Raw genomic sequence first — 21,136 nt, forward strand, 5'->3', positions numbered from 1 at the left:
CTCCTCGTCATATAATTGCAAAATTGTTAAGCAGGACTCTAAAACCCAAGCATACATTCACACAAAACCAAAGACATAACATACATCTACGTACATAATAATTTATATAATACAGTGGGGACGTAAAGTGGGGCCTCTAGTCAATGAATCTGTTAGTGTTTTGTTCTTAATTATTAAGGTAATGGTTAAAACGTAGCAATAAACGTCCTAGATCAAGCACAAATATGCAGTGATGTTAACAGCAATTAATTGGATTAGTCCAGGAGGCTTATGACGTCATCTTAGCCAGGTGTGTTAAGAAGCCCCACCTGTGGCTAAGGCCGAATTGGAAGCTCTGAAAATCGTTCCATGCAGAGCTTGGTTGTCATTCACAACAACGTCATTAGTTTTGTGACGTTTGCTAACGTTATAATAAAATCTTCCTGCATGAAAATAAAAGTTTTCCTATTTATATTATTACATGCTAAGCAAAAAGAAGTAACGTTTACACCTCGCTCTCTTTGTGACGTCACAAAACATAACGTCGTAAGATATATCTGTTTGTTACCATGTCGACCACATTTCACGTCAACGCATTATGACGCACAACAGTTCACAATGAAGAGCTACAGCGCGGTAGCAACGCCAAACAAAAAACGTGACGCGACCAAGAGCAAACGTCGTCCATTTTGAAGAGCCCTAACTCAGGAAAAATTTAAACTCGATGTCATCCCGGCTACAGTTGCCGTTTTTTCGGATATGATAAAATCTAAAGGTTTCACAAAAGTGCGAGGACGCAAACGTAAGATGGAACCTCACTTGGGCGGCGACAACAAAACCGTTAACGAAGAGGGGGTACAGGGTAACGGCAGTCCCCTGCCGGGCGGAGCGGCTAGTGGCGACTCACACGGTGATGAGCATCAGTTCCTGGGGCTTGTTTCTAAACGACCGGAGGGAGGCGGTCCACTACAGTTTGAAATAATTCAAGAGGATTGTCCATTAGATGATTCCTGGGCCAGAAAGTATACAATTCCTTTGAGCAAATTGTCGAAAAGCAGACGATTCAGGACGGGAAATCATGCGTTTGATAAAGTTTTGCCAGATCTTCCTACGCATGGCTACAGGCCACTACAAATCCTCGGGCGGAGTCGGAGAGGGGTGATCTTCTTGTGCCAGAACATGAAGGCAACGTCAGAAGAGAGTAAAGAATGCATTCCAGTTGTTTTGAAGCTGATCAGTCGTAAAGGAAAAGGTAGACCTCCCAAGGAAGCCATAGACAAAGCAAAGATCCCAACTGATGCCATCCTGGAAGAAGCAGCGATACATTCAAACATCGAACATTCTAACATCGTCTCCATGTTGGATTCTTTCTCAATCCGGAACTGCTCCGGTTTGATTTTAGAATTTTGCGAAAACGGCCACTTAGATCAGCTTCTTAGGGCACAGGATGCCAGGCTGGTCACCGAGCCCGTGGCGCGAAAGTATTTCCATCAAATGCACAGTGCCATCGACTATCTCCATTGCCAGACCATTACCCACTTGGACATTTGCATGAGGAACATTCTCGTTGGGCCAGACGGCATCTTAAAACTGGCGGATTTTGGGCATTCCAAACGTTTCACCACGGGCGACCCTCTGTTCACGGAAATCGCTGGATCTGTCGGTTACCAAGCTCCGGAAATGTTACAGCCCCTTCCTTACAATCCCAGATTAGCGGACATCTGGTCTCTTGGCGTCGTACTGTATGCAATGACAGTCGGGAAACTACCTTTTGGCTGCAACAAAAATGACTATTTAAGGCAAAACGGAGAAGGGTCTGGAGTTCCCTCACCCTGGGGTGCTCTTACTTACACCAACACTTCGGGAGTTGCTTCGCGGAATCCTGTCTTACCTGCCCGAAGCTCGACACAGCTTAAATCGCGTCCGAAACAGTGATTGGTACCAAACTCCAAACAACAAAGTCCAGATAGGAAATTTCTACCTTGTCAGACAACCACGTAAAGTCAAAGAGAGCCAAAAAGAGTTGAAATTGAAAAAGGACTACGGGATTTAAGCTTGTGGATATAAAATGAGTGCTTATAAGCTCCTCAAAAAAAAAAACGTCACCATGAAAAAGCATTTATAAACGAAAAATGAAATCTGTCTGTGAATTATGTCTATCGTAATAAATCTGAAGTCAATATCATATCTATGTAGTCTTTGCTCACTTTTCTCTTCTACTTTTAATTTGTATTTCCGTGACGATCAGGTAGGAGAAGTTTAATGGTCAAAAAAGATAAAAAATAAAAACGGGGAAATATGACAACATATTTAATTATATATCTTTATTGGTGTTTTACACCGTACTCAAGAGTATTTCACTTGTACAACGGCAGCTTTAACTCACAGAACCCGCATTTGTGAGATGCACCTGTGCCATTCTGCTGCGTTAACACGCTAACCACTAGGCCACAAAGGATCCAAAATATGGCAACTGATCAATAATAATACCTACATTTTTACGGAGAAAAATCTGTCCGTATTTCTGCAAAAATGAACCTAGTCTTTCCAGACATTTGTAAATGCATTGCTCAAGCTTGGATTGACTGAATGAGCGACCTATTGGTGTTACATCTCCTACCCTGAGGGAGAATATTTTACGTAAACGACGGTGCTCAGTTTTCGCTGGAGGAAACCAGGGTATCTCGAAGTAACCCAGCGACCTTTGACAATTAATTGAGGTACAACAGGTAAAGTGATGAATTTGACCTGTAGAGCGAGCTTCGTGGTCACGGTGGTCTGCCCAAGAGAGACTGAGCATGCGTGTTGGATTGTTCGGTTTCATCCAAACAAACGTAACCTTCGACATATTTTATTTTTGGCCCAACTCGCTGGCCTTCTTTCCGATCGTACGACCGAGGGTCTGCCACCAATCTGCGGATGTCCGTGGTTTCCCCCAAGCTCTGCCCAGTTTTTCTCTCACCATAATGCTGGCCGCCGTCGCACAAATGAAATATTCTTGAGTAGGGCGTAATAGAACAAATAAATTATTCAAATAAATAAATGAAGTTGTGGTTTGTGGTAGGGTGTAATGTATCCGAGATATATATTCATTAATGAAAAATTAGATATTTAACAACTATTAGCCCGGCTAACTTGAATTGGATGTCAACACAATACCTTACTGGTCCACAATACCAACTACTGATCAATCAGAGTAGTAAATATTTCACAAATACACAAGGATCCTTCCGGCACGATGGGGTTGTAACATATTATCGGCTTATAAGCATAATCAATCATCTGTTCTTGTGCTGAAATGACGACAATGTGAAAATTGAAAGATTGCGACGTCAACAGGACAAATAAGTGAAATTCCATTGTGTTTACTTCATCAATTTACAACAAGAACAATACAACAATAAATAATAAATTCAGGTTCTACCTTTGGTCAGTTTTCAATGAATCAGGTCAAGGTAGATGTCAGAATTGCCAATATGCACATGTAGACTGAAGAGCTTTTGTGCTGTAATAAAGAATCACACATTTATCCCAGGTTGTCCCGGATCAGGTTGACCAAAGCCTACTTCATAAATAGCTAATCTACACATATTGTCACAAATATAACCAAATACTTAGGCTGTATGCTGTATCAAATTGCACACATGAAATACAATATCACAAAATGAGCTCAAATATATTCTTTGTGTATACGAATGCATACGTGTATCAAAGGAAATTTATAAATTTAAATGTTAGGAGGCGCATAAAATTATCCAAATTATCCAAATTAAGGGTCTTACCTTTAAACCACAACCCTGAGAATAAACACAAAGCATTTTAAAGTATTTCATCACTAATGTCAAAAGTTCACAGATAGTGAAGTATGCTTTACTAGTAACCTTGGTAACCACTGTTGTCCTACACCAAATATATCCACTGACTTTCCTTTTTTGTGGAACGTCTCACAGAAATGATCCCCGTTGAAAATTAAAAAATAAAAATTAACTGCTGTACAGGCTCGCAGTATTAATCAATAGCACCACATTCGTCTTCTAAGCAAAAATTTCCATCTCAATCTGGTAGCCCTAAATGCTAGAAACATGACTAAAAAGTTGGATTAATGAATAGTTGGAACAAAAGAACAATGGCTTCAATTTGTCTCTTATGACCGGGTCCATACAAACATGTGTATTTTGAATGTATCTGCTGGAACATGTGTTTGACGCCATTAAGATATCCGTCTACAGGTACACGTTGTTATATCCTTGAACTACCTTCTCCAATAACATGGAGCTGTATGGCTTCATACCAGTAACATTTCAAGAAGATGTCAGTATGGATGTTTTGCAGCGGGTAATGTAACTTTAACTTTTAAACTACGTTAAAAATCTCAAAGAAATTTGCATGAAAATAAAACTTCATTGCGTTCTGGGAATCCACAATGCTTGCTTCAACGATGGAAGTATACATAACTACATACCTCCATGTTTCAACCTAAAACGCTCTACTTGATGCAAAATTTTGAATATGACTACGTTCCTCTTGTCTCCTCACTCTGGAGGTTCTATTCACCTTAGGGAGAGGTTTCCTAGTTGGTTTGATATCCTACCTTCCCAAAATGTCAGTTTCCGCACCAAAATTCATATTTTATGACCTTTTTCCTCTAAAACTGCATTTCTCATGTGAACTTTTCAGGAAGATACAGTAATCTTAATATTAGTCTCTTCTGAACTCACATATGAAAAAATGCAATTTTTTTCAGACTGAATCTTAACTTTTTAATATTCTACGAGAGTTTCGAGTTCAAATTCTATAGCTAATAAAGGTAAAAAGACTTCTGTATCATGTGACTTGTGAAAAACGTTAAGCAAGTTTCACTGACCATAATTTACCTTACACCTGCCTCACTGTGTTCTGGAGGCATACATGGCACATCTTTCCTTCACGAACTTTTCACATTTCACAAACAACTTCTCAATAATTTTTGCATTTAAATAAAATTTTGTGAAGCATTTTTTCAGACGTCCATGTTATTGTGAAAATAATCAAAAACTGTCACGTGGTGCTGTAGGAGTTTTTTTCCCTTCAGCCAAGGAAGAGCTCAAACTCTAAACTCCCCATTTTGAACAACTGACTTCAGCTGTCTTACTTTTGTGTCTTGACACATGGCAGACATGAACATGCCTTCTGTAACTCCTGACCTAACCTTAGCAGGTTGAATCCACAATTCTGAATTAGCCAATAGGAGAGGATCCAGTTTAAAGTCTTACACTGCTAAAGGTAAAAAAGTCCTGCTGTACCATGTGACCAGTCAAAGATGTTAGGGAACTATTTTTGATTACAGTTACGATAACATGGACATCTGAGCTTTGCCAAAAGTGATTTAGTGTAGACAAACAATGGAAACAGCTGAGGATCTGAACATTAGTGAAGGCAAGTGGTGTCTTTTGTGCCTCTGAAAAATGTGGACAGAGGTGAACAGTAAATTAATGTCAGTAAAGGTTGCCTGATATTTTTGACAAGTCACACAATAAAGTAGAACTGATTTTTACCTTTAACGACAGAAGAGTTCAAACTCTAAATTCCCCTGTTATGCGACAAAAATGTAGTGAAGTCAGATGACCAGAAAATGAGTTCACTTTAGCTTTTATCTGTAAAGTCTTGATCTTTCTTCTTCTCCTGGGTGGATGGGTCTGTGCTTGATGACTTGGATGACCTTTCACCTGACTTGATCTCTGAACTTTTCGCATCTGTTGCACTGCGACTTTCTCGCGCTTTGCGGGGCACATAGATTGCTCTCTCTGGCCGATCCTGAAAAGTGAATAAAACATCCACAACGTTATGTACATCTTGATAAGAAATGAAAGAAAAAGTTCAGCAGAGAACGAAGTGCAAATCCATCCAGAGTCTGTAGTAATTAAAGGGGGTCACCTGTTTAAAACTGTATTAAAAGTGATTAATTTATCTTATTGTTGTTTAACGCCACACTTAAGAACTGCTCGCATTTGGAGTCAATTCTTTGGCTGTAGAAAACCAGAGGGCCCTTGGGTACAACCACCATCCATTAGCAAGTAACTGACAAACTTGCCTATGTACAGCCAGCAATTTTGTATGCCATCCTGGTGGAATGCAAGTGGTCTTCAACGAGCATATAACTCTACATGTGCCATCAACCACTTATTGTTACAAAGGTCCCAGAAACAAGAAGAGCTGGTGAATCTACAAAATCCCTCTCCAAGACAGGATTATATAACAACTGGGTACAGTGCTAACATACAGTGCTCTACCTTGGATTTCCAGAAAACCAACTAAGCTGCAGAGAAAATGCTAATATGACCAACAAAGGACAAAAACACCAACATTAATATGCTGAAACCAATATTTCTGAAGCTATCTTCCATCTCTCTCATAAATGCTTGCTTTACTTTGTGATGAAGTACATATAATTAAATGCTTATTTCTTGTCTTCAAAAATAAGCGCAATTGTTTTTTTTTTTTTCACTCTCAATACAGAACAATATAAAATTATGAACTAAACTATTATATAATGGAAGTATGATATGAGCGCCTTCAAATTAAAAATGATTTGAAAGAATAGAGAATGAATATGAAATACAAACTTAGCATTACTGTTATTCCGGAAGACGGGTTAAACAGGTCTACATGGACACAGCCATTTTGTTCTGACATGCTTCGTAATTCCGTATATCAATTTGTACGCTAGAATTCTTATGAGGCCATGTGATACTAGTGCATGTATATCATATTATAGAAACTGGAAACCTGTCGCATCACCCATATCCCCAGCTCACATGGCCAAGTGGCAAACAGGGTTGACATCAGCAGACACTGCTGCATTTGCACTAAAACTACAGCTGAAATTTGATTCAAACTTATAACACTGTAGGGCTTTGGACCTTCTGCTATATCTTTATTATGTAACATCACAAAAAGGTAGGGTTTTTCAAATTGTCTATTGATGCACAATATACATTTGTTCTGGTGTTGCGATGTCTTTTGATAGTCCTGATGAAGCTGAAATTTTTCCACGGCATCTATCCTGTACAAAAACAATACACAACACACGGCACACAGCAAACATCTTATACTGACAAAGACAGGCAACGATCAGAAGGCACAAAATCCAAAAACAAAGACAAAACAATCATACACATGCTTTTAACATGCTTCCATAACTCACAGCGTTGTTTCACCTGAATGTTATCTAACGTGCTGTTTAAGTTCCACTGGCATGACTGAATTTCATGGAAAGACCATTCCAGTATAATGAGCATTCTAATCAAATTGCATTATACTTCCCAGTTACAGTTGTTGTGCCTAATGGACAATGGGCCTTAGGAATATACTAGTACATGTATATAAAGTGGTATTGTTGTGATATAAGTGTTACTGCGATGCTGTTGCAACACTACTCTACTGTTCCGCCAGAAACTGATGTTGTGGCATGACTAAGGGGCATTCACAATCCCTGCGGGAGAAATCACTATATATGTGTGTATTAGTCCACCTTCCCCTCTGGTCATACGTGGGAAGGTCTGCAAGCAACCTGCGGATGGTCGTGGGTTTTACCCGACCTCTGTAATGCTTCCTCCCACCAAATTGATTGGTGAAGTCGAATTAGCGAAATATTCTCTGACTCTGACTGCATATGGAAAATCTGTACGAGTGTGGCTATTTAAGATCCTCAGCTTCACACATCTCACCCAGTCTCTGTTCACACATCTCACCCAGTCTCTGTTCACACATTTTAACTAGTCTCTCTTCACACATCTCAACCAGTCTCTCTTTACACATCTTGACCAGTCTGTCTACACACATATTTCCTTGTTACACCAGATGACATTTTTCAAGATGAAAATTACCTTTCTGCGTCGTCTCCCTGAAGAGCCATCATCTTTACTTGCATCGCTCTCCTCTGCATTGTTCCCCTTCACAGAAGCATCTTTTGCTGACAGTAATGATTGGCTAGTTTTGCTATCTAAATTAGCTTTTGATTGGCCAGCTGAGGGTTTATCAGAGTTGTCTTTCCCTTTCCTGTCACTCTGCACATCAGATTCACTCCCCTTAGTTTTCCCTTCCACCTACACAAAAACACAGACCAACCCAGAAAAACCAAAAAAAAAAAACACAACAGAACAACTCATGATGAAAATATACATGCTAAAATATCTGAAATGAAAGTTTTGAGACAACAGCTAAAAGCTTTAAAGGAGAACCCCAACACTTCCATACCAAATGTTCCCTAGACACAATATGTTAGTATGTAAACTGCATTCCAAAAAATATTATTTTAACTAGTTCCACTTAAAAGAAACCACCAAAGCTGGACCGTCTGCCTATCTTGTTGGCCACGCACGCCAGGTGGGGTAACATCATGCTGTGAAGACCTACTTAATGCTGTGAAGATTATAAAATCCCTGCAAAGCATTGACAAATCCTTGCATTAGGCCTACGCAGTGTGTGCCTTTCCTGTATCGTATGACTAATCTATAATTAAATCTCTTAATTAGTACCCTGAAAATCATATAAGTAAAACAGTTTAACAACATGTATTTTGAAAGATACCGCAGCATAGCGACTAGGAGATAAGAAGACTGATTTTTGCTCACATACTCGCCACCAAAGATGACATAAACGTGCTTCTGTCTGGTTTGTATGACATGAATTGGACATCCATGGAATTATGGTAACACCTGTGAAGAATGTGGAGCAGTTTTGCAGGCCACAGATTGCAGTCCACAGATAGCAGGCCACAGATTGCAGGCCACAGATTGCAGGCCACAGATTGCAGGCCACAGATTGCAGTCCACAGATAGCAGTCCACAGATTGCAGGCCACAGATAGCAGGCCACAGATTGCAGTCCACAGATAGCAGTCCACAGATTGCAGGCCACAGATTGCAGGCCACAGATTGCAGTCCACAGATAGCAGTCCACAGATTGCAGGCCACAGATTGCAGGCCACAGATTACAGGCCACAGATCGCAGGCCACAGATCGCAGTCCACAGATTGCAGTCCACAGATTGCAGGCCACAGATTCTATTTTTTCACAGTCAAGTGTAGCCATATGTCTTCTGGCTTGCGACACAACAGTCCACGAAGTCGAGTCTGCTGATTGTGATGTGCAGTGACGAGAACAGTTTGTCGTTCAACCGGTGAACGTAACAATCAAGCTAATTAAAAGCTGAAAGTATCACTGTGAAATGTAAATAAAACTTGAATTATATTGAATGGAAACAGTGACCGGTAACTCACAGAAATGCCACTGTAAAATTTTGTCTGAGTTCCTGCTACAGGCTTCAAGGTACTGCATGCTGTGGGGTATCAGACGCCGTGTGAACTGAGCTGGAGGACCGCCCTGTAGCTTCGTGGACATTGCAGAGCAAAGGCTAGCGGCTCCCTACGGTTCGTGTCAAAGCCTAACTGAACAACTTCTGCATTCTGGGAGTGAAAATCTGAACTTCTTTTCTTTTTCATTTGGCTTTTCGGGGGAGATATATGCCTTGTCCATCGGCCTTTTATTTTAGTAGGTGGCTGAATTAGCAAGTCGATCTACGACACACGACTACGATCCAGTCCTCCGTAATCAGGTGTTTTTGGTGAGAATTATTTTCTCAATCTCTGGCATCTTTAGACCATGTATATGTAATTTTACAGCACCCTGCATGACGTTACTGCGTTATGTCGCGAAACCACACATGGGCATGGAATTATCGCGATATTAGTTGTAAAAGTATAGCCACTGTCTCCTGTGGTCTGTGTTGTACACACAAAGCCTCAGATTCCCGCGGTGCACTTACTGCCATGAGGTCACGAGGTTAACGGTGGCACAAACATAGTGGAGTAGGTTTTCGGATGTTTAATCACCAAATTCTACCGTTTTTCTTCCGTTTTCGATGCTTTAAACAATCGGAATGGATTCTGGGAAAATAAAGGTATCTATATGCAGTTTGAAATGTCCAGTGCTGGGGTTCTACTTTAATAGGTGTCAGGAAAAAGTCCCAATTCCATTTTTCTGTGTTACATTTCACTGACAATTTAAAAGATATAATCTGTTTTAAATGCTGCTTACGGTTTACAAGGCTCTAACATGGGGCTTTTGATTTATTTATTTTTTTATTTGACAGCCACACCAATTTAGATTATTGGTCCATAAGCAGAATCATTTTTTTACCTAATGTCGCAGGAGGCTATAAATATCAAACTTAGAAATCATCTAATTTGTGGGAAATGTGAACTGTCACAGTTTCTTTTTTCTCACATGGTCAGACGATTTAATGAAACAACATCCTTGTATAGTTTTACTTTTCCAAAAGACTGGTACAGAAATGTAATATTCTGCTTTCAACATTACCAATATCTGTCCCAAATTTTAGAAGAATTAGGGTACCTACATTTGTATATTTTGAATCCAAAAGGATCTCCTAATCTGTGATGCCACATCATACAAGACATAACTGTAAATCTGGTACATGTACACTTGTTATTTTGATGGAATTTTTGACTGCCGATATATACAAATTGGCAGTAATATTAAATCCTATGTTTTGTACGAAGTCCATTTTAACATCTCTTGAGATCAAACTTAAGTTGTTTTTTAATGTGGGATAATGTGGGATACTGAGAGACAGTAAATGTGGGATGATGTTACAGATTTAATTTGGGATACTGTGAGTGACAGTAAATGTGGGATGATGTCACCGATTTAATTTGGGATACTATGAGAGACAGTAAATGTGGGATGATGTCAGAGATTTAATGTGGGATACTGTGAGATAGTAAATGTGGGATGATGTCAGATTTAATTTGGCATACTGTGAGAGACAGTAAATGTGGGATGATGTCACAGATTTAAAGTGGGATAATGTGAGAGACAGTAAATGTGGGATGATGTCAGAGATTTAATGTGGGATACTGTGAGAGACAGTAAATGTGGGATGCTGTCACAGACTTAATACGGGATACTGTGAGAGACAGTAAATGTGGGATGCTGTCACAGACTTAATACGGGACACTGTGAGAGACAGTAAATGTGGGATGCTGTCACAAATTTAATGTGGAACTTCTGTCACGAATGATTGTGAAGTAACACTTTTATGTACTTCGTGTATTTGGTTTGCAGCATTTCTATATCAACCTGGAATTTTTGGTTTTCACAAATATCCTCCTTTTGAACCTCCTTCAGTCTGATAAATGAACTCGGTAAGATTTCCCAAAACATAAATCTGTACAGAAAACGGAAATGTGTACTTGAGACAAAACATGTTCACACCAGGCATGGAAATGAAGTGTAAAAGGAGGAAGGGCAGGGAAACTTGACAACTAATAAATGAGATGAAATGATATATATTAATATGCCAAGGGAGAATAACCTCTAAAATATTCAAACAAAGAGGTGCACATACTCTAAATACATGTATATCCAAAAAGATAAAAGTTGACAGGCAAAAAAGAAAATGGAGAGTCAAATAAGATATCTTACCTTGTATCTTTCACGATCATTCCGGCGACGACTGCTGAATAGGTAAAAAGGTAAAATAATAAAATCATTTTAAGACTCAGACTAGAATGTAAAATGTAAAGGCACATTGAAGGCATCAATACAGCACATGGAAGTAAACTTGAAAGTTGCTTAAAAGTTTTCTAAATGAAACATAGACCAACTATAAAAACAACTGACCTCTCATCATCATGGTTACCTCCCTTCTTATCATCTCGACCACCAGATGGTTCTGCTGAAAGTTTTCCTCCTGCAGACTTGATTCTATCTTCTCTGTAAGCACAGGAAAACCACATCATGAAAGATAACATATTTGAATATGTTGTCCCGTAGAAAGCACTATGTTCAATATTTCAGGAACAGTCACAGGATTTTGTGACCTCCCAAGTTACAAAAGCAATGGCCGTATTCAAATCTATGTGTCATAGTGCAGTGTTATTGTATCAGCTAATTTCGATGTGTAAGTGCAAAAAGAGCAAAGAGGGCACTTTATTCCAATATCATTCTTGTTGCACTCCATTCAAACCCCAGTTAAATGGAGATTGAAAATCTTGTTCGCGAACACTGGTCCAGCGTTACACTTTGGCATTGAAAACCTCATTCTCATGTGGGACCAACACAGAGAGTACAGAGATCTGAATTTAATTAACAATCTTTCAGTCATATGACTTAGGTGTTTGCATCAAGAGTATAATTTTAAGGCCTTGTTTCAGGAAAATTTCACTAGAATCTGTACAATCTCTGGTGTACCCCAATTAACAACAACAATAATCCCTATGTACTGAACAGAAGAGTTTCAAGTTCAAACTCTTTTATCACTGAAGGTTAAAAAGTCCTACTGTACTCTGTGACCAGTCAAACATGTTGGCAATTGTTTTTGATTACATTTACTATAACATGGCAGTCTGCAAAAAAGTTTCACCACAGGTTATTTAGGCTAGACAAACAATGGAAAAATCAAGAAGCTCAATTACTGTCAACAAGAAGTTCCAGAAGAAAACAGATGTCATTTATGCAACCAGATCGTGTGATTGCTACATGAATGTCAATGAAGCTCGACTAACATTTTTTCACAGGTCACAAGATATAGTAGGACTCTTTAATATAATGTTTATTGACAAAAGAGTTCAAACTCGAAACTCCCCCATTATCACAAGTAAGCAACAATTTCTAATGCTGACCTGCTGCTGGATTTATTGCTTGTGGCCTCAGATTCGCTCTTGTCCTTGCCTGAACCCTGGCGACCTTGACCTTTCTCTCTTTCCCTCCCTTTGTCTCTATCCCTGTAGTCCCCCCTGTCTTTGTTCTTATCTCTCTCCCAGTCCACATCTCTATCTCTCCCCTTGTTACCATGATTATTGTCTCTACTCCTTTGCTCTCTGTATTTGTCCCTCTCTTTGTCCCAACCTCTATCTCGCCGTCGATCACGATCTCGATCGCTTTGTTTCCCTTTGTCTGTATCCTCCCTGTCACGATCCTTCCCCTTTCCTCTATCCTCCTTGCTCCTCCGATCATCACTGCTGTGACTACTCTTAGTGCGATCGTCGCTTTTCCTCTTATCACCTGAATCGTGCTTGTCCTCTCTCGCAGAGCCGACGCGAGATTTATCCGAGCTAGACGCGGACTTGGACGTCCTGTTCTGACGTGCTTTCTCTTCTTCCTTCTCCTTGGCGGCCCTTTCACGATTTTCCTTGGAGAATCTCAACTGCTCTCGAGGTTTCTCAGAATCACTGTGTTTGGATTTTTCTCTCTCTTTGTAATTCTCCTTGTCCCTATCTTTAGGGTGATCTCTGTCCTTTTCTCTCTCAGGGTTCTTCAGTAGTTGCTTAAAAATCAAACATAACAAATTATTTATTTATTCATTCATTTATTTGATTGCTACTTAATGTCATAATCAAGATGGCAGCCTGTTTTGATAGAGGAAACTGGTTATCAATCCTTGGCAATTTACAGACAAACTTTCCCATATGTGATGGAACGCCATACTGGTAAAAGACCTTCAACTGCAACCCTCATCCTTGTGCACCAGCAGTTGAAAGGTACACACCTTCAATACATTTTTCCAGCTCAAGTATATGTAATTACTTTACTACATTGTATAATGTGGAAATCAAAAGGACATTTATCATTCTCTTGAATTTGCACTGTAAATTTAGCCAGCTGAAAAACACAGCTCAGGAAGGAGAAAAACAAAATGAGTCAAGGTTTCAAAGCATAGGTGACTTTAATACGACACTTTGAAGGCACTGATACAAATGACTACACGAGATCAGCCGAGCCAAACTTTATCAGTGAAATACCACTGCCTCACTTGTAGCAGGCTTATAGCATTCCATCGCTATTCATTCTGAACTATGGTAATCTCTTATTTCTATTAAATTAAGCTATTTCTATGAAAAATACAAATACTGCTTGTTTCATGCCAAGAATAAGTTGTCTAGTAAACTGCAAGTTTCATATCAATCAAGTACATGTAACTAGACATCATTTCAACAGCATATCTGCAGATTTCATATGAACCACATATCTGCAGATTTCATATGAACCACACATCTGCACATTTCATATGAACCACATATCTGCAGATTTCATATGAACCACACATCTGCACATTTCATATGAACCACATATCTGCAGATTTCATATGGACAGCATACCTATGCATTTCATATGAACCACATGTCTGCAGATTTCACATGAACCACATACCTGCAGATTTCATATGAACCACATATCTAGAGATTTCATATGAACCACATATCTGGAGATTTCAGATGAATCACATATCTGGAGACTTCATATGAACTACATATCTGCAGATTTCACATGAATCACATATCTGGAGACTTCAGATGAACCACATATCTGGAGATTTCACATGAACCACATATCTGCAGATCTTATATGAACCACACATCTGCAAATTTCACATGAACCACATATATCTGTGGATTTCATATGAACAGCATATCTATACATTTCATATGAACCACTTGTCTGTGGATTTCATATGAACCACATATCTGTAGATTTTATATGAACCATATACCTGTAGGTTTCATATGAGCCACATCTCTGTAGATTTTATATGAACCACATACTGTATCTGTAGATTTCATATGAACCACAAATCTGCAGATTTCATACCACCCACATATGTACAAGCATCATCATATGTGACATTTTGAGATTAAATACGAATGCAGAAGACATTTTAGGCAGAAATCAAATGCTTAGTTACTTTCACATAAGAATCCTCTTTCTTGTTGTCGTAGTCTTTCTCAGAATCTTTTGACTTCTCTCTTTCTTTCAACTTCTCCTCTCTCTCTTTTCGTCTCTTTCGGTCATCATCTCTGATTTTTTTCCTTTCCAACTCTTTTTTTCGTCTTTCGTCCCTACTCCGCTGAAAAGATAGTGATTGAAAACTATCAGCTTAAGGTTAACAAACTAAAGGTTTGGCAGATTTTGATGTATGCTGAAAAAAATGTGCCCACTGTTTGAGAATGAGGGTGGTGCAGCCAATTGTTAACATTAGGCTTGGTAGAAAGGTTGTAACATCAAGAGTTATCTCCCTTTTACAACAGGCTATATAGAGAATAGATAAAATGCAAAGATATTTATTATAAGTTATTCCTAACTACATGCTAAATTGACCTGCAGTTAAAAAGTGTACAGCTGTGTCTAGGCCTCATACATACAAACCCATGTTAATTATCAAGGTAACCTTGTTCACTTTGGCACAGTCCATGCTGTCAAATGCTGTATCAGTTAGTGTATATTTAAGCCACGTGTATATTTTGGCCACATGTATGTTTCAGTCACATGTATAATTTAGTCATATGTATAATTCAGCCACATGTATCATTTAGCCACATGTATAGTTTAGCCACATACATAGTTTCGCCACATGTATAGTATAGCCACTTATATAGTTTCGCCACATGTATAGTTTAGCCAGATGTATAGTTTAGCCACATACATAGTTTCACCACATGTATAGTTTAGCCACATACATAGTTTCGCCACATGTATAGTTTAGCCACATACATAGTTTCGCCACATGTATAGTTTAGCCACATACATAGTTTAGCCACATACATAGTTTCGCCACATACATAGTTAAGCCACATGTATAGTTTAGCCACATATAGTTTCGCCACATGTATAGTTTAGCCACATAAATAGTTTCGCCACATGTATAGTTTATTTATTTATTTATTTATTTATTTGATTGGTGTTTTACGCCGAATATTTCACTTATACGACGGCGGCCAGCATTATGGTGGGTGAAAACCGGGCACAGCCCGGGGGAAACCCACGACCATCCGCAGGTTGCTGGCAGACCTTCCCACTTACGGCCGGAGAGGAAGCCAGCATGAGCTGGACTTGAACTCACAGCGACATGTACAGTTTAGCCACATACATAGTTTCGCCACATGTATAGTTTAGCCACATACATAGTTTAGCCACATACATAGTTTCGCCACATGTATAGTTTAGCCACATACACAGTTTCGCCACATACACAGTTTCGCCACATGTATAGTTTAGCCACATGTACCTGTAGAGCAACTCTCTTCTCTTCCTTCCTTTGCCGGATATAGTCTATCAGAGGCGTGGTCACTTTGGGGCAGCCATGGTTTGCTGGTGGTAAGAAAACATCGTTCATGTTAATTTCTAACACAACACATATTTCAAATACAATCCTGCCTACAAAAACCAAACCAAAACAACTGACTTCACCTAGCCAGGTTTGCTGCAGCTTTTATGATGCAAAGCCCACGCAGACCCAATAAACATGGAAGTCAGCTTTAACCAGACAGCACAAAGGTGTTTCCAGTTAACCACCTTTCTGACTGGTTTTGCCAACAAATGTCTTACTTAGTAGAAGTCAACGCACACCTTTGAGTTCTTTCTCCTTTGTTTCCAGTTCCTCCAGGTAATTATCTAGTGAAGAGCTCTGGTCTGATTCAGGGTTCTGGAGCATCTCCACAAAGGCTAGGTAATCAGCATCTGTGATAAGTAACACATAAACCAGATCATTACAAAGTTTGGAAATTCTGTAAAATATATGTATATTAATTATTATGCAATGTTATAACATCATCAGAAGGCTTCCATGCGACAGTGCGTTAGCACAGGACAATGACCCAGGAGCCTTTCATCAATGCGATTGTTTCTACTTCAAGTCCAGCCCACGACGGCTTCTTATTTGGTCATACGTGGAAAGTTCTGCCAGCAACCTACGGACGATTGTGGGCTCTGTCCAGTTTCCTCCCACCATAAAGCTGGCTGTGTCGTGTAAGTGAAATATTTGTGTGTGTAGCGTAAAACTTCAAAGAAATAAATACATAAACTATGATGTCATCACCTTGTTCAAGGGTGCCTTTCTTTGGGTCCAACTTCTTGCCTTTTTTCTTTGGTATTTTCTGAAATGGGGCAAGTTCCACAACTGCTGGATATTCACCTCCTATGTAGACAAAAATACATGAGGCAAATCTGTCAAATCAATGGCATGAAGTGGAAATACCAAACAAATCCAAAAGCTATCCAACTACAAATTTCTTATATGTAGCTTGAAAAACATGTTTCCTAATGCACCAAAAAATCCCAATCAAAATACAGTTAAAATGAACGACATTACATCACTACTTTCACTATAAATAATACAATTTTTAGGGTTTTTAAGACCTTTTTATTTTGGTTAAATGCCAGTGACACACTGTAATAAGCCAAACTCGCACTTCAAGATGCACACCGCTACACTCAGCATAACAGAGCAGCTGTAGTCAAATTAGCACCTACTCGGACAGTGGTGTTTAAAGTTTGAGGTTGTATCTACTTTTCAACCAATAAAATGGCAACATTTCAAAGTCATACTTCCCGCTCAGCATTTTCAGTTTCTCCCTTGTTTTTACTATAAGTTACTGTAAATGGGGGAACGATTTCCAAAGCAGAATTTCAATGAAATGCTGGGTCAAAGAATAAGCTGTCGAGTGAAAATTAGCACCCAGCTTTCGTGTACTGCCAGATCTTGCCACATTTTTATAATGGTGGCTGTCTTAAAGGTTAATGTGGCCTACACACATGGCATCAGCACTGCAATAAAATACTGGGATCATTCTCAAATACAGTGTGATCAGTCATCTTGAAATCCCAAGCAAAAGCCAAACTGAAACCAGATTTAACACTGACTAGATCATAATTTTGCTTATCCAGATCAGTTGATGAGTTCTGAGTTCAAAGCTTTCATCCATGAATAGAACATAAATAAAAAGTACTTTTGCATCACGCAATCTGTCAAAACTGTTAGGAAAATCTTACTGATCACACTAATACATGTACTATAACATCTTATGAAAAAAGTTCTATAAAAAGTTATCTAGAGTAGATAAACAGGGGAGAAAACGGAGGAGCTGAACATTGTGGAAGGAACATTGTGAGACAGGTGGTACTACAAAGGTAATCGGTTAATTATCAACAAAGGTTGTCTAACACTTTGACAAGTCACATGATAAGTAGGATTGTTTTTAACTACAGCGACAAAAAAAGACTTCCCTATTGGCTTCTATATGCTATACACAAACTTACCACGTGGGTCAACAAATACGTAGCCATCAAACTTATCTGTAAAAGTGTAGATGTCTTCATGTTGTACAAAGTTGAGGTAAGCTCTGGTGAAGGAATCTTTTCCCAAACTGTAATATCAACAACAAGTCTATTTGTATTTGAACAGTCAGGGCCACATACAAGGACATTTTGAATATACCCTTTACAGGTGCCCAAATCACATCATACCCTTAAAATGCCCAAATTATGGGGACTATTACATCATAAATTTGAAATGCTCAGAATGTTTTTAAAAATTCTTTATACTCAAGTAAACTAACTGTATGAAGATTTATAATTAATACTGACACAATAATTTTGTATCTAAGGCATTAGGTTAAACATATATGCCCATTAGCAATGAAATCTTGCCAGTGGAATGGGATGAAGATTACAGAAACATCTTGGTGTGCTGATTACTTATGTCTACAGCTGGATTCAAACTGACCAAATCAAATAAGCAGAACTACAATACTCAGAAGCATATAAAACCATACCTCATATCGGCCTTGACAAAGGAGAAGTAGTCATAGTCGGGTAAAGGAGAGACTTGTTCTAGGAAAGCTTCAGACGTCAAGCTTGGAGGTAACCGTCGCACCACGATCTAGCAAAGAGAGGACAAGTAACAAATGTTGATTGCTACTGATATATTCATAACAGGCTTAGTAAGAGTCATCGATCATGCTTTTTGGCTTAAGTAACTGAGAGGGATGGGGAATGGATTAACATCCATTGGGGGAATAAACACAAAATAACAGAACAACTGATGAAAGACCAAGGTGCAGGTATATGTTTTATCTTTTTTAGTTCCAAAAATGTCAAGTTAAAAATGAGCAGCACACAATGGGTTAAAATTTCACAAACAGTGTTTAAATCTGCACATACCATTCTCAATATGCAGTTAACCACTCTGTCTCTACAATATTTAACAGTAATTCTGTTGTGCAGGGTAGACCATAAAGTAATTAAACCTCTGGTGTGAAATACATACCCTTTGTGGACATGTCCTGCAGCTCTAGTAGGCCTAAGTGTACATGTATATTAATACATTAGCCCCTCTAATCACAGGTGATGTAGAACAAAATGTCACAAACTCATCTAGAGTAATGACATCAAAATATCAGAAGATGGAGTCAACTTGGACTACTAAGTGAGGTTGGAATTGGGGTGTTTATATTTGATTTATTTATTTGATTGGTGTTTTTACGCCGTACTCAAGAATATTTCACTTATACGACGGCGGCCAGCATTATAGTGGGTGGAAACCGGGCACAGGCCGGGGGAAACCCACAACCATCTGCAGGTTGCTGACAGACCGGGGTGTTTATAACCCTGGATGACTATCACTTTGCTTCTTTATATTTGCACTATATGCAAGCGCTAGTACAACTATTAAAAAGCAAAGTTATAGTCTTCCTGGGGTGGGGAGAGTGGTACATTCTTAAACTAGCATCTAAAAGACTAGTCCATCTCAATGGACTCAGTGTGCTATTTTAAAATTCTGATATTCAACGAATCACCGTACAGTTCACCCTCATGGCAAGCTTACCTGCACTAAAAATATAAGTTTTTTTTTAATGCCTTTTCAGATTGAATTAAGAATGTTGAAGTTGTTCTTGCAGACGGCAATCAAAATATAATAGTTTTCTCTGGGATGTCAATACCAAAACTCAGTTGCATTTCAAACCAAGAAATAGGTCATATGACACTTCAAAATGGTTGTCAAGGGTGAGGCACTTAGGACCGCCTCGGATTAAGATAGACCTCTATTTTAATCCCAAGTACCACCGAAGTTCAAGCAGTCAATGTGACCACTATGCAGCAGGTTAATTAGTTTCGTACATGAGGATAGTAAATTAAGAGGATCATATTAGAAATTCCACCATTATACATAAATGAGCACAGAAGGTGAATTAGACTGCCAAAATTGGAAGGGAGATGAGGGTTTGAAAATTTGTGCCATGTTTGTTGAGAGGTGGGATGAACTGAGTCAGTGTCAGTGTTGCAATGAACGTCAGAATTTTAAAACAGCACAGTCCATCTAGATGGACTACTAAAAATCAAAATTACGTTTATCCATGTGAATGTTGATGTACCCCGTCCCACACTGCACAATTATGACAGACTGACAGAAGTGAGGCTCTATCTCGAAGATAAGTGGGCTTGGTGGATAAATGGTGGTCAACAATTGTGCAGACGATTTTAGTGGCTTGAAAGTTAATTTGAACAACGGTATCTTAATTATTCTGAAAGTATATTTCATTGATGGGGGTAAATGGAACTTGGTGTGCGTTTATTTGTTTCTTTAAAGCGTAAAGCTTGTTCGAGAGAGTCGTTATAAAGCATAAGCACACTGTTTGAAGTGAAGACTGAGCTGAAGACGTGACAAGTGACAACAACAACAACAGCAACGCCGTTCACAAACACTTCACTGACAGAGACAGTCACCTTCGTTGGGGGCGGATCTTTCCTCTCGCGGACCTTTTCTTCCACCTTTCGGTCAAAACGCATTTTTGACTTGACTTCTTTCTTTTCTTGTGTCATTACGGGAATTTGCTGTCATTCACGAACAACTCAAGATGCTCGATCTCCCATTCTAACCATACCCTAACCAGCTACCGTCACCCGGGAGACCGGAAGTGAGACTGTATCCATACCAGTGGACCGGATATTCCTGTGAAGCACTCAAGATATCAATTTTGGGGTCACTTTATTCGTTTTTTATGTAAGCTTTATTTGGCAAGGAAACATTAAGAAAGCTTATATTGTTTCCCTCTCATGATAAGACAACTATTCATTGAGTAGGTGTGCAGTGCATATATACATATGGTGCAGAACTAAACGACACAGGCCTACAGTTTTCCATTTGGGTGAGAAATACATATTTCCTGTGGCCGTTGCCATACATGCACAAGGACTAGTTTAATTTAACTTAATTCTTTATTTATTTAACGAGGATTTCTCACAGCCTAATGGCTACTACGGAGATTTCCTCAAAGCAACAATTAACAACATAATAACTAACGAAGTACATACATATAAATA

General features: G+C 39.0%; 2 protein-coding genes across 5 annotated transcripts; one reads left to right on the forward strand and one right to left on the reverse strand.

Moving 5' to 3' along the window:
* Positions 1-637: 637 nt before the first annotated feature.
* Positions 638-2,049, forward strand: LOC135479611 (testis-specific serine/threonine-protein kinase 4-like). The gene has a single exon (XM_064759500.1). The coding sequence runs from the start codon at positions 739-741 to the stop codon at positions 1,912-1,914; it is 1,176 nt and encodes a 391-aa protein (XP_064615570.1). The 5' UTR covers positions 638-738; the 3' UTR covers positions 1,915-2,049.
* Positions 2,050-3,328: 1,279 nt separating this feature from the next.
* Positions 3,329-20,662, reverse strand: LOC135479247 (regulator of nonsense transcripts 3B-like). 4 transcript variants are annotated; one of them, XM_064759054.1, is made up of 12 exons: positions 20,540-20,662; positions 18,589-18,695; positions 18,074-18,180; positions 16,854-16,952; positions 16,385-16,495; positions 16,044-16,126; positions 14,724-14,885; positions 12,664-13,307; positions 11,663-11,755; positions 11,465-11,495; positions 7,845-8,063; positions 3,329-5,772 (listed from the first exon to the last, which is right to left on the reverse strand). In XM_064759054.1, the coding sequence occupies exons 1-12, from the start codon at positions 20,633-20,635 to the stop codon at positions 5,602-5,604; spliced, it is 1,923 nt and encodes a 640-aa protein (XP_064615124.1). In that variant the 5' UTR covers positions 20,636-20,662; the 3' UTR covers positions 3,329-5,601. The 4 variants fall into 4 exon arrangements, with proteins under 4 accessions (XP_064615124.1, XP_064615123.1, XP_064615126.1 ...); XM_064759053.1 differs by having other exon boundaries at positions 11,465-11,498; XM_064759056.1 differs by lacking the exon at positions 7,845-8,063.
* Between the last annotated feature and the right edge of the window lie 474 nt (positions 20,663-21,136).

Source organism: Liolophura sinensis, chromosome 12 (genome assembly GCF_032854445.1).
Source record: "Liolophura sinensis isolate JHLJ2023 chromosome 12, CUHK_Ljap_v2, whole genome shotgun sequence".
Lineage (NCBI taxonomy): Eukaryota > Metazoa > Mollusca > Polyplacophora > Chitonida > Chitonidae > Liolophura > Liolophura sinensis.

What these genes read in the sequence shown, in the direction of transcription:
- LOC135479611 (XM_064759500.1), top strand. Translation starts at nt 739, where the DNA reads ATGATAAAATCTAAAGGTTTCACAAAAGTGCGAGGACGCAAACGTAAG.
- LOC135479247 (XM_064759053.1), bottom strand. Translation starts at nt 20,635, where the DNA reads ATGACACAAGAAAAGAAAGAAGTCAAGTCAAAAATGCGTTTTGACCGA. An exon ending in AAAGGAGAAAGAACTCAAAG is followed by an intron (nt 16,127 to 16,384) that starts GTGTGCGTTGAC and finishes TCTTACCACCAG; the next exon opens with CAAACCATGGCTGCCCCAAA. An exon ending in GGTAACCATGATGATGAGAG is followed by an intron (nt 11,499 to 11,662) that starts GTCAGTTGTTTT and finishes TTACCTATTCAG; the next exon opens with CAGTCGTCGCCGGAATGATC.